At 37.3% G+C, this 13,045-nt stretch overlaps 2 protein-coding genes across 2 annotated transcripts in view; both read right to left on the reverse strand.

The window, feature by feature from the left end:
* LOC107592786 (caprin-2-like) overlaps nt 1-3,679 on the reverse strand; it is an 11,428-nt gene extending 7,749 nt beyond the window's left edge. Inside the window, exons 1-5 of the mRNA XM_016282379.1 lie at nt 3,653-3,679; nt 1,749-1,759; nt 255-498; nt 95-157; nt 4-17 (exon numbers count right to left, since the gene is read on the reverse strand). Of these exons, the coding sequence (XP_016137865.1) occupies nt 4-17; nt 95-157; nt 255-498; nt 1,749-1,759; nt 3,653-3,679 (359 nt within the window). The remainder of the gene's footprint in view (nt 1-3; nt 18-94; nt 158-254; nt 499-1,748; nt 1,760-3,652) is intronic.
* On the reverse strand, nt 3,471-12,157 carry LOC107586002 (protein FAM60A-like). Its single transcript, XM_016273251.1, has 6 exons — nt 11,986-12,157; nt 8,039-8,166; nt 7,706-7,805; nt 6,494-6,617; nt 6,229-6,379; nt 3,471-6,138 (listed from the first exon to the last, which is right to left on the reverse strand). The coding sequence occupies exons 2-6, from the start codon at nt 8,164-8,166 to the stop codon at nt 5,877-5,879; spliced, it is 765 nt and encodes a 254-aa protein (XP_016128737.1). The 5' UTR covers nt 11,986-12,157; the 3' UTR covers nt 3,471-5,876.
* Between the last annotated feature and the right edge of the window lie 888 nt (nt 12,158-13,045).

Here is a 13,045-nt window from a genome sequence, read left to right on the forward strand (position 1 = left end):
TACTTCCCCACAGCTTCCTACAACATTACCACACATCTGTCATGCTGAAACAAGCCCCATTTCCCAAGATGCTACAAATAAAATGAATGAATACCTGTTGGTCTGGATTTAGTTTGTCCCCCTTCTTCAGCCTCTCACTGTAGCTTTCCAGTTTCAGCTGTAAGAATAAAAAGTAGCTTTGTTTTACGCACAGACAGGAGTGAAGCACATTGGGGTTCCTTCATGCGGTTTCCACCTAAACATAATAAAGGCACCTTCTTTTTCTCAATGTTGCGGATCTTGTGCTTGAGGCAGATGAGGCCGTCCTCAATGTATTTCTCGTAGCCGTAATAGGTGGTCGCGGTGGTGGGGTTAAAGGCGAGCTGGAGGGCGGTAAGCACTCGAGGGGACTCTGATTTAAGGCTGCCCTGGTCATCTTCCTTCTCCATGGTCAACTCTGATGGAGTTAATGTCTCTATAGTCCGAGATGGTGACAGCTGAACCATGATCTTGGTCTCTCTGAAGCAGAGGGGACAATGAGCAGAAAGGTCACTATTTATTATGGAACTAAAAGACGACGTTTATAGCCATGCTCAGAATGGAATATTAGGTAATGTCTTATGGAGTAAGAATTCGCATTGCCTAATTTATAAACAAAATAAATAAAAACATTTCCATACCACGGTAGTCATACAGCATCACACAAACTCAAATACATGTGCAGGTATTTTTAAGTTATTCTGCAACCACAAGAGTCTAATAATACAGGGTCATGTGATTGAAGCGACCCTCACTGTGCAATGTAGAATAAAACTAGCCAACGCTAAAATTTAAGATCACCAATAATCTCCAATTATCGTTTTTATGGTTTTAGTCTTACTTGACTATAATAACCCTGATTCTTCAAAAACGTTTGTATTCGTACAGGTCTGACACGTGGGTGAGTAAATGAGAAAAATTGTGAACTCTTAATACATTTTTATATTATACTTGTATTTTTCTATATTTATTTCCCCATTCACATTTATGTTCTTAAATGATTATTTAAAATGAACCTTTAAATGTCAGTTTTTTTATGCCTGTGCTGTGCTATATAAATACTACCTTTGCCTTTAAGTTAAAAGCATGCATAAGGCAATAGGCTGTATCCTGGTTCTTCATGCAAGGAGTTCAGTCATTCAATGACAATAAAAGAACCTCGGCACAAAAGGGATGAAAAGAAAATCTCAGCACACATGCTGTAAAGATAAACCCAAAAGGCACAGCCTGAGCAGTGAGTGTAGAACTCAATTATGTGAGCTCAAATCTTCCCTTGTGTCTGGCCATTCGCCAGTGCTCACCATGACACGGCATTTACATGCTGGAATACAAATGCAACACTCAAAAGCGAATTAATCCCGGGAATCACGATGTAGCATTAAAACCGTAGTCGTTTACTGTCAGCCATTTACAAATATCGTCTAATACAATTCTGGCGTTCGTAAACATTGATTATGCATCCAGTAGAACACCAAATGAAGCTATAATAACTTGCATTTGAAAAAGAGCAGTTACAACACTGCAAAATGCAACTTTTAAAGACTTTATCCGACACGAGTTTGATGCTTTCCAGAATAATCCTGCCCAAACAGCATCGACGTGGTGCCACCACCCAAAACCACGAGCAGAGAACGCAAATAAGTTGCTAGAGGACGAATAAAGCCACAGATGCACGTGACAACATAACACACAGGTGCAATGAGCAAAGCATTTGCAGAAATCTCACCGACCTCGTGCGTCTCTGCCACAGCCGGTGTGTGTGTTAGTTTGCTGCGTTTCAGATCGTTAAGATGACTTGGGTGGGAAGGCTGCTCATTTAGAGTCAACGCAAACGAGGTAGCCTTTCGGTGAGCTGGTGGAAAGACGATATAAAGCGGTGAGGAAACAGAGAGGACAGACCGCAGCCGCCTCTCACCTTTTTATGCCCTCAGAGCAGAGGACCCCCATCAGCTGGCGGAGCAATCATGACGTCACAGCCAAACACAGGACAGTGTCTCTCTCACGCTCTCATCCGTCCATCCATCCAGCTATCATTTACATTAAATAATATATACAAATAACTTTTCCAGAATGGGTAACAGGGTTGAATAAGTAACAGGGTTGCAAATTTAGTCTGCCATTCAAGGGGCTAACAAATGTGGTCCTAAATAATAGTTTGTTTGTAGTTATTGAGAATATGTAAATGATTGAATGATTCAGCTTGACGTTTACACAACAATTTTGTGTAAAAACGGAGAAAATTGATACATTTGTCACTGTCATTTGTAATTTTATGGTAAATAGTTCGTTATAATAGTTCAAACATGTCTAATAGGCCTCATGGCAAAAAATAAACAAATGCTCATTTGGGGCTCAACAAACATTTAGTATTCTCTGTTAAAAAGATCTTAAATCAGAGCAGAAAGTTTTACATTTATCTTTGAAGTCGTGGCTTTATATGTTGCATGCACTGCAAAAAATGAATATAGCCTGTTCCTCAGTATTTGTCTTGCTATTTTGAGAAATTAAGTGTAGTTATGCATAAAACAAGAACAAATATCTGCCAATGGGGGTCAGAAAAACAACTTGTTTTTCCTTTGAATGAAATGTTTTTCTCTGAGCTCACTGGCAGATATTTGTTCTTGTTCACTTCATTTTAAGGAATTTCTTTGTGTCCCCTTAAAAGTCTTGAATTCACCTTCATAAAGCCTGCAGAAACTCTTATTAGTATATGTTGAAAAAAGACGCTTAATATTTGTTTTGTGAAAACTGATACTTTTGTCAGAATTGAAAAGTTCAAAAGAACAGCATTTACTTGAAACAGAAATGTTTTGTAACGTTATAAAAGTATTTACTGTTCAATTCAATGTGTCCTTGCTGAATGAAAGTATTAATTTCTTTTTACTGACCAAAAAAATGGTAGCCTATTTTTTCCCCTGAGAATTGAACCCACAACATTGGAGTCGCAAGCACCAAGAACACCAGCCACTCTCTATCTATTACTCTATATAGCTCATTTAATGTGCTGGCATGACCTATCTATGTACATGTTCCTGTAGCTCAAACAGTATCATGGCACTAGCAATGCCAAGGTCATAAGTTCAATTACCAGGGAATGCATGTATTAGTAAAATATTAATGCAAGTGGCTGTCAAATGCATACATGTTTACACCAATGCACATAACAAGTGTAACCATCACAAGTTACATTTATTGAGGAACAAGTAAAAAGTACAATATGTAAAAAAATACAAAACCTGCTTCATATATCTCTAGTAATGTGAATACAAAGTGCATAGCTACCATGCATGCCTGTAGCACTACAACTAAAGGACTAGTCTAAGGTAAGGTATGCAGGCATTAGAAACCCTCAAACAAAAGTATAAAAATAATCATAGTTGTACTTAGCATAAACCAAAAAAAAGTCTGTTTTTACAGCTGTCCGGTCCTGAAGTTCTCCATAACATTTAGAGAGACTCGGCTGACAATCTGTGATGTGTAAAAGCGTTTTCAGTCCATATTGCAGTGTTGTTAGGACAGGTCAGTCCTATGACAAAATCAGATGAGACTTAAAAAGAAAAGACCACAAGAAAAATAAATATAAAATAAATAAGACAAAAGAGTATTCATATTCATAACTGTTTTTCAGTCTTACACATCTTATATTTACAAAAACCGCCATCATAGACATGACACGATAGGAATCCCCATGTAGGTGCTTCACCTGAACGGATGTTATCACAAATACAGTCATTGTTCATGTCATTCTGTGATGTGGCATATTCACACTAAAGCCACAAGCTGCCACCATCAAAATACCCATTTCAAAACAGAGCATATATTAGAGAGAAGAATTCAAATTCATGTGCAATGGAGTGTTTTATGTGAAACAAATGAGCTCTCTATCGCCACCCCTTGGAATTAAACAGAAGTATGTGTGCGTCAATGTAATTTGTACAATCCAAGACAACCAAGGCTATCATAAACAATAAAATTATAAAGAACAGGAAGGACAGACCTATTGAAACAAAGGGGAAACCTTGGGATATTTAGTATGAATACTCATTATATGAAAGCTTATTACAGACAAGTCATTTATAATGAAAATGTACAAGCTGACATTGGTTTAGCCTTTCAGTTTTTTTAAAAAGTTTTCCCCGGCATAAAAAGGCAAAAGACAAAAAAAATGACCAAAACGTTCAGACCATGTGCTCAATTCTTTCATGACAGTAAAAAAAAAAGTAGTATCTGTCATTGTGAAAACACAGTATTTACACATGTATATAAGATGACTGAATGAATAGCAAAAATTTTGGGCTTTTTGGCTTTGAATGAGACAATATTGAAAATATCCAATTCTAAAATTTTGAAATGATAATGAAATTCTGATTTCATTTTTGTTCTTTTCTTGTATTTATCTACAAAAATATATTGGGACTGTCTCAAAATGTGCCCAAATTATTATTAAATTATGTTGCAACATGGTTGCAAAACAAATAAAAAATCTTAAAATGCCATGCAAAATTCATGCAAATTTTCATCAAGACAATAGTTTCCTTAGGGTTCATATTTACACTAGTACACTGAATACAAGAGTGTTGATAGCCAGGCATTATTTTTGGTTGGCCATGCCCAGTCTGCCTCAGCACCACAGAAAAGCTGTCTGGGGAAACGTTTGCAGTAAAACACTATGAGTTGAGTTGAGTTGCCTATTAGAGGCTGAATACAGACAACCCGCACTGAAATCAGGGTTTAAAATCAGTTCACCCTAAAACTAAATATCTGTCATCATTTACTCACCTTCACATCATCACACTTCACTTTCCTTACATTAAACTCAAAAAGTGAGTTTTTCAAGAATATCATGCAGTATATTTTCTGTATAATAAAAGTGAAGGTGAACTGAAGCAATCAAGACAAAAAGCACAGTAAATATTTGTTAAAAGAAGTCCATTTGACAAACGCATTTATCGCTATCATATGGCTATAAAAGACTTGGAGCATAGAGCACAGCTCAATTTTTAAGATACTTTTGGGGTGCTTTAGTCATTTTGGAGCTTGACAGCCCCAGTCCCCATTCACTTCCATTATTTTGAATAAAGCAGCTAGATGTTCTTCAAAAACTAACTTTTTGTGTTCCACGAAAAAAAAAAATTTGAAAGAGGTTTGGAACAGCATGAGGGTGAATGACAGAATACCGAGACATAAAAAAATAAAAATAAAAACACTTAGGTGACCTGTACCTTTAAATAAAACTGAGAGGAAAAATCAGAGTACACCTTAACAATAAAGACAAAGATAGAAAAAAATTTATATATAAAAGGCATAGATCTTCCCTAAATAATCGCTATATCCCAGCAAAATGGTGGAACATCCTCTTCACTGAGCTAGAATTTAGCAGATGCTGCTTGCTGTATACTAAATACTGTACACTAAGTGCAGAGAGACAGTCTCCCCAGAGGAAGGGCAGAATGGTGCTCAAGAGTACAAAAGTGACAGCGTGGGATTGTGGTCACTGTCTAGATTTCTATGCATGATGTATGTAGATCCAGCATTCTGTGTTTGAGCGGGATAGCAAGAAAGGAAACTCATTTTCTCTGGTCTACAAAAAAAATAAAAATCCTCATAGGAAATGGAATAGCGTGGTACCAGGCTCTGGAAAACAAGGACGACAGTTCAGTTTGATAAATAAAAGTTGATTTGACTGCGAAGGAAATGAAAGAGACACATTCTCAACAAGGAAGAAAGAAACAGGAAAAGACGAGCAAGGATCCAGCTGCTCTTGAATCGAAGGCTATCCGAGAGAACGTCTTTGAGAGTGGGTTTTGACTCTCGAAGGCTTCCTAGGAATGCCAAATCAGTACTGTGGGAATGTGGCATCACCACTCCTCATCCACTTCCTGCTCCATTTTTATTTGAGGAGAGGAGTGCGGTTGAATGGACGAGAGAATTTCTTGACTGCTCTGCACCTCCTCTTTCTCAAGGTCACAGTCTTCCTCCTCCTCTTCCTCCTCTTCGTCTTCTTCTTCTTCTTCCTCCTCTTGCACCTGTTTTTTCTGACAGCAGGGCTTGTAGAGATGAGGGTCAATCAGAACCTCCCCAAAGCGACCTTTATAGATGATGCCACAACATACCCGCTGCCTAGAGAGAATTATAAATGAACTAATTTAATTTAAAAAGTATTAATTATGATGAAAAACAAAAGGTCAAACTCTAAAGTAAAGTAAAGACCTTTTCCAGTACGTCAGGTCCAAGAAGGAAAAGACTGGAGAGCGGGCGGAGCCAGGAGTCAACTCCGAGTCAGAGCCTTCATCTGATTGGTTACTGTAGCTGGGCGACTGGGCGGGGCTGGCGCTGGAGGTGGTGCTGTGAGCATCTGAATCTGTTAACGAAGACATTTTGCCAAAATGATCACGTGAAAAATGATTTAATAAGGAACATGTTAAGATGCATTTCATGTTCTTTTTGTAATTGAAATATGTGATCGTGTACTCACTGTGTCTCTTCAGTTCCTTCTGAACTCTGCTGAGCTGGTTCGGTCTGATCCGACTGGACAGGGATTGGACTTTCTTTGACTTCACTGTAGTTTTCAGACTGGGTCCCCCTCGCGCATCAACCACCTGATAACAATTGATCACAATAACAATCCTCAGACTGTGATGGAAATGTATTTGTTTATTAATTTATTTCCATATAATTGATATTATATTAGTTATGAACAAAGCAGCAAATATATATTCATTTCTCTATAGATATTATAGGTCAGGTTCATTGTCTATTTATTGATTTATTATATAATTGATTTTATATTAGTTCTAAACAAAACAATAAATACATTTACTGTATATTAATTTGCATTTTTAGGCATTATATTATATTAGATCACAGGTCAGGTTTATAATTATTTGTATTTATTTATTGACATATAATATAACGCCTAAAACAAACTAATATAAATGGTTTTGTTTAGAACTAATACCATTTTATTTTTTTGGTCAGAATTATAATATTTTTATCATATTTGATGAAGTTTGCATTATTGATTCTGTTATTTTCCTTTATTACTATGAAGCTGCTTTGAAACTATGTTTTATATCAAGCAAGACTTTAGTCATTTACTTATATATATTATAGGTCAGGTTTATAATTTGTTACTTATGTATTTATTGTCATATAATTAAAATTATATTATTTATAAACAAGAAAATAAATAATAATAATTAAAATAATAATAATTATTATTATTATTAATTATTTAGATCAACTACAACAGGTTATCTGTAATCAGTGGGCCCAAACATGATTAAATTATTGTTCATATCATATGATCTGCATTAGCAAAGTAGTGACTACTACCTTGTAATACTATGTAGTAATACTATTATTATTAATACTTTTGCATCTGTTCAAATAATTTGTGCGTGTATGAAATGGTTTAAATATATGTTATTCTGAGGATGTGGGCTTCCCCAGCTGATTCTCAGTTCCTCCAAAGGTTTCCTCCTCATCTACTTTAACATCTTAGGGAGTTGCCACCTCAGCTACAGTTCACTTGTTCACTAAAGGTGTTTCTGTAAGGCTGCTTTGGAACAATGTGTATTGAAAATTGAACTGAAAAGACTTCATTGTGATAAATGAGAGGCTGTGTGAGTGTGCATATGCACACCCCGGTTGGAGCTGCGAGACTGGTGAATTTGACGGAGCTTACATGATTCCAGTTCTTCTTGGAACCGACGGGAAGCTTCTTCCAGCGTTTCACCAGCAGAACACAAGCATTGCAGATTTCACCAGAACGAGTCTCCCCTAAACTGTAGAAGTATCCCATTGTATATCATTGTAATAGGAGAATGCATATGAAATCACTGAAGTTCTCACATTACAAACAAACAACATTATTTATTCCACATTATTATAAAAGAAAAGGTCTGAACGCTTGACTAGAGATACATTATACCAATCCTCACTGTACTTAAACCAGGCAGATGTTAAATATCATGTTATTACAGAGGAACCACAAGCAAACAATAGATTCCAAACTCACCCAAAGCAGCTCTGAAAGTCTCTCTCATAGCGTTTGCTGTCAGTGAAACGAGAGCTGGAGGATTTTGCCCTGCAGATGCAACATCCATCAAGGCTGCGGTACATCTTTGGCTTATGAAAGCCAAACATCTGTAACACATGAATAAGACAGAAGTAAAACAACTTTATATTTGGTACTTCTGCTGATTCAATGGTTTTACACAAGATTTTAAACACAGCTGGAATTTAATTTGCTGCCAAAAGTACCATGGTAAGCACAGTACCATAGTTACAAACAACTAAGGTTACTGTTATACATTCACAATTCTTTTTATCATCAATGTTGAAAACAGTTTTTACTGCTCAATATTTTTGTGGAAACTGTGAATCTTTTTTTTAGGATTCTTTGATTAATAGAAGTTTAAGTTTCAAAATTGACGTTAAAAAAAAGAACAGCACTTATTTGAAATATAAATTTTTTGTAAAATTATAAATGTTACTTTTGATCAATTTAATGTGTCCTTGCTGAATAAATGTTTTTGTTTTATATATATATATATATATAATCTTCCCCCAGACTTTTTGAATGGTGATGTATCACAGTTTCCACCTAAATTTTAAGCAGCAAAAATTAAGCCGTTTTCAATGATAATAATAATAAATAAGTAAATAATACTAAGAAAAAAGTTTTTTTGAGCAGCAAATCAGCATATTAGAATGATTTCTGAAGGGTGACACTGAAGTAATGGCTACTGAAAATTCGGCTTTGCCATCACAGGAATAAATTACACTTTAAAATTATTATTTTTTAAAACAATTTTTATAAAATTATTCAGTTATTTTAAATTGTAATAATATTTCAGAATATTACTATTTTTTTGTTTTGTTTTGTATAAAATAAACGCAGCCTTTGTAAGCATAAGAGACTGCTTTCAAAATCATTTTTTAAAAATCTCAATTATTCCAAACTTTTTACCAGTATAGTGCATGCATGTATACTGTGTTAATAAAACATGTTTTAATAATTGGTCAAGTCATGGAAATAATGGTTAAAATTACACAAAATGAATATGAAAATATTTATTGACTTTTTAATGTGGTGTCATTTTCATCAGTATTTTGATAATTGCTCTACATTTATGTATTTGTGTAAACACACACAGGCCTACAGTAAATGTAGTGTTAAATGTATTACTTAAAGCTGCAGTCCGTAACTTTTTTTGGTTAAAAATTATCCGAAATCAAAACTTGAGAAAGTGCATAACTAGCCAGTGTTCAAAACTATCACCTTACTTTAGCTTGTTTCACAACGGTTAGCTTATTGTAAGGTTTTCTAATTAATTACGGGTATGTTTTCGCGGGAAATTTAAGCATGGTACTGCGTCATTACGTCACTTCTGTAAACAAAGAATTTGTCCCGGCTAGTAGGCTACCGCATGTGAGGATCCTGCAGGTGGCCGATCGTTTATAGCCTTTTCTCGCAGCAGCTTGAATAATTAAATGTTAATAATTAAAAGTTGCAAAGACTAAAGTCTCAAATCCAAAGAGATATTCTTGATAAAAGTTAAGAGTCAACCACACCTACCTAAAACGGCTCGTTCTAACACACCCTCCACATGTCTACGTCACGATGTGGGAAGATTTGCATAACGCCGCCCAAATGTTCACGCAAAGAAAGAAGGCGTAACTTTTATTCTCGCTGTAGTATTGTTGCCACTGCCGCTATGTCGTGAAGACACTGTGTGTTTAGTTGTGAAAGTGAAACTACTTTGTTTGGTCTTCCAAAAGAGGACGATATCTGCTTCGTCATGTGCTGGTTGCTGAGGAAATACATCAACTTTGCACTGTGGATCGCCGGATCGGCTTTCACCGTGGATGAAGCGGAGTCCAGCCCGGGGTCGTCACATGTGGTTGCCACAAGCGCGCCCGCCTCCACTCACTCAAGCCCACCGTGTGTGACGCTGTGTTTCGTTGTGAAAGCGAAACTACTTTGTTTGGCCTTCCAAAAGAGGACACGACTAGAAATCAGTGGTTAAGTTGTATTTACAACACTGTTCCAGAACAGTTCAACCCAAATATTTATGGCCCCTTTAATAAATATCACATACATAACTATTAATAGTTTATATAGGAGAGAGAGAGAGAGAGAGAGAGAGAGAGAGATGAAATATGGGTTATCAGCACTGATCTATATATATAATGTTCTCTATTATAGATCAATTGTTATCAGTCATCATCGCGTCAGTGGGATAAGAGCATAATGGACACAGTGCTCGGTCTTATATAACCTCGGTGCTGATAGAGCCGGACACCGGTGACAGCAGCGGTGCCCTCGCAAGGCATCAAATTCATACATTATAACTGAGTCATTACAGAAAACGCATCTGTCCGATGTCTATCTGAAGCCTCTGCAGTTTCATTTTTTATTACAGCCCATATGTATATTCATATTTAATAATATTTCTAAAATGATGCACTGTACATAGTGCGAGGGTTCAACTGGCGTTTGTATATTTAGCCTCTGACGCAATTCAAACATGGCAACGCGTTTGAGGGGAGGGGAGGGGAGGGGCAGAAAATGGGGGCATGAAAGTAATGTAATGCTGTTACGGGAAACGCGACCAAAAGTGTCATTAACACGTCTAAATGTGTCGTCTAAAGTTATCAGATAACATAACATGGACGTTATCAGCGTTTCGCGGTGTTTAAATGTTCAGCCGTTCGCACACTGCGGTGAAATGGTGCTTGTGTCCCGCCGTATTCACCGCCCACCAGCTCCCACGGAAGCATGGCACGCCACACGGCATCTTTAAACAGACACATTCAGCATGTTTTCCCCGCAATTTCACCGAAAACGACTTCCGCTTGGTGCGAGCAACTAATTGACGCGCTTTCTCTGATGCCAGCGGTGCTCATCGAAGAAAGACGGTTGAATTTAATCGAACTGCTCGTGCGCTGCTCTTTGTTTTCAGCGCGACTCAGTGGCTCGTGCGACTCCATGCTTTGCGCTCGAGACTGTAAACACTTGCTGTCCGCGCAACAACTTCGCTCAAGAGCCTAACAAAACACGCATTTGCGTGTTTATTTTCATCACGGGGCAATAGAAGACACTTTTAAACAGTCCACCGGAATACTAAAATAAAATGTCGATTTTTTTTAAGCTCCGCGTTTAAATGCGTCAGTGACACCGCCTCCATCGCACATGCAATGACTCTTTTAACAGTAACACAGCTCTGCTCGTTATATAAACGTTGAACTGCTTGAGTTAGTGAAGCAGAAGTTTAAAAACGTTGACGAGCGTGTGAAAATGCGGGTTTGTTTTGAAGCACACCCACCAACAGCCGAGTTAAGAGACCACACACAGTCAAGACGGACAGTTCAGTAGTAACGTTAACAAGTTCAACACGAGAAGAAACGGCAAAACTGGGTTTCAATGCATGCATATAACACCAAGTATACATATAAATGAGCATGCATGTTCGCCATCATAGCTTTCACTATTCTAGCTATCACCTAGGCTAGTTCAACCAGTCCACGAATGCAAATTGTTTAATTTAAAATGCAACCTTGACCATTTCTGTCAAAACACTCGTCTGAAACGCATTTTTGTGTGCGTCTGTTCGGATAAGTGTAATAGAAATCTATTTCGGCTTCAGATGAATCAATTCTGTTATCAAACACTTTATAAGCGATCATCGGCAAAGGATGCGAGCGCCCTAAAATGTGATGCGCTGTGTGGGCAGCAGCCTCCTCAAGTGTAAACTCTAAACTTAGCACACGCTTTTATACTGAAGCAAAAATCTAAACATTTCAACAGGGCTTAAAAGTGATCTTACTGCTACATTTCTAATGAATGCGACAGCTTTCACCCGGGCATCGCACTGTCACGCAACTTCTTAAGGGGGCCTTTCGAAAGGCGCACACAAAAACTGTTAAGTTACTTTTTAAGAAAAAGCCCTTTTTTCTTACCTCGACTTGGAGCAGTTAAAGTCAAACCACACAGCGAAATCCAAGAGTTACAGGCGTTACTCATTTAACAATGCGCCACTCGTTACTGTCTCACTTTCTGTCTGAGTATAGTAAAATGTTTGCGCATGCGCCGAGCTCCATCCACCATTTTCTGAATTTCTTCAATCAACCTCATTTGCATACGCGGCTGACGTTTGACTGCGTCTGCATTCTAGTGCCCATATAAGGAAGAGAAAATTACGCGGGAAACGTGGGCGGGTCCGGTTGCTAGGGCAGCAGGCAGTGCGCTGCTATCCCGGTGGGCGGAGTTACGCTCTACTACTACGAGGACAGCAGATGTCGGAACAAACGCAGCACATCTTCCTCGCTCCGTGTCCGTCAGCCATGAGCACATGTCGGTTACTCCGGCTTCGGTATACTTCATCATGGAGATAGTTCGAGAGAGCTGTTTTTGGGGCTCTCTGTAGAATCAATTAAATAGGTTGAAAGAGCTAAACGACATTAGACCTTATAAATGTAACATTATTAACCAAAATTTAGATCGGTTTCGGGACAAAATCGTTTAATTCCCTCAATCATATTTATAGGGGAAACTGGGAAATGTCATTTCTGTTAGTTTGTAGCTCCCTGTTTTTCCCCCCTCAAACTTTGATGTAATATTCCTATATTTGTTTGTTACAAATTAGAAAATTACATGTTAAACTGTAAATTAGTGTCAAATAAGTAGGCTATTAGTGCTTTTGTTTCACCACTAAACTGGATGGGTTATAATACTAATAGAAAACATTTTACATTTTGTGCATTCATTTATTGTGGTAGCCTAATCAACTTTACGTTTTGTCTGAAATAACTGTTATGCCATCACGATCACTAACCCTAATTTCCTTTTTAGCTTGCCTACTATTTGTTATAGTTATGTATTTTAAAAAAGGGTCAAGGTATAGGTAACACTTTAATTCAAAACCGGCTAATTAAATGGGAAGCCATACAGTAACTGTAACTTAACATTCATTTAGAATCACAAATCAAATTAGAATACAGACATGTACTTTTACTTTCT

The sequence above is a fragment of the Sinocyclocheilus grahami genome, unplaced genomic scaffold (assembly GCF_001515645.1).
Source record: "Sinocyclocheilus grahami isolate Dianchi unplaced genomic scaffold, SAMN03320097.WGS_v1.1 scaffold1.1, whole genome shotgun sequence".
NCBI lineage: Eukaryota > Metazoa > Chordata > Actinopteri > Cypriniformes > Cyprinidae > Sinocyclocheilus > Sinocyclocheilus grahami.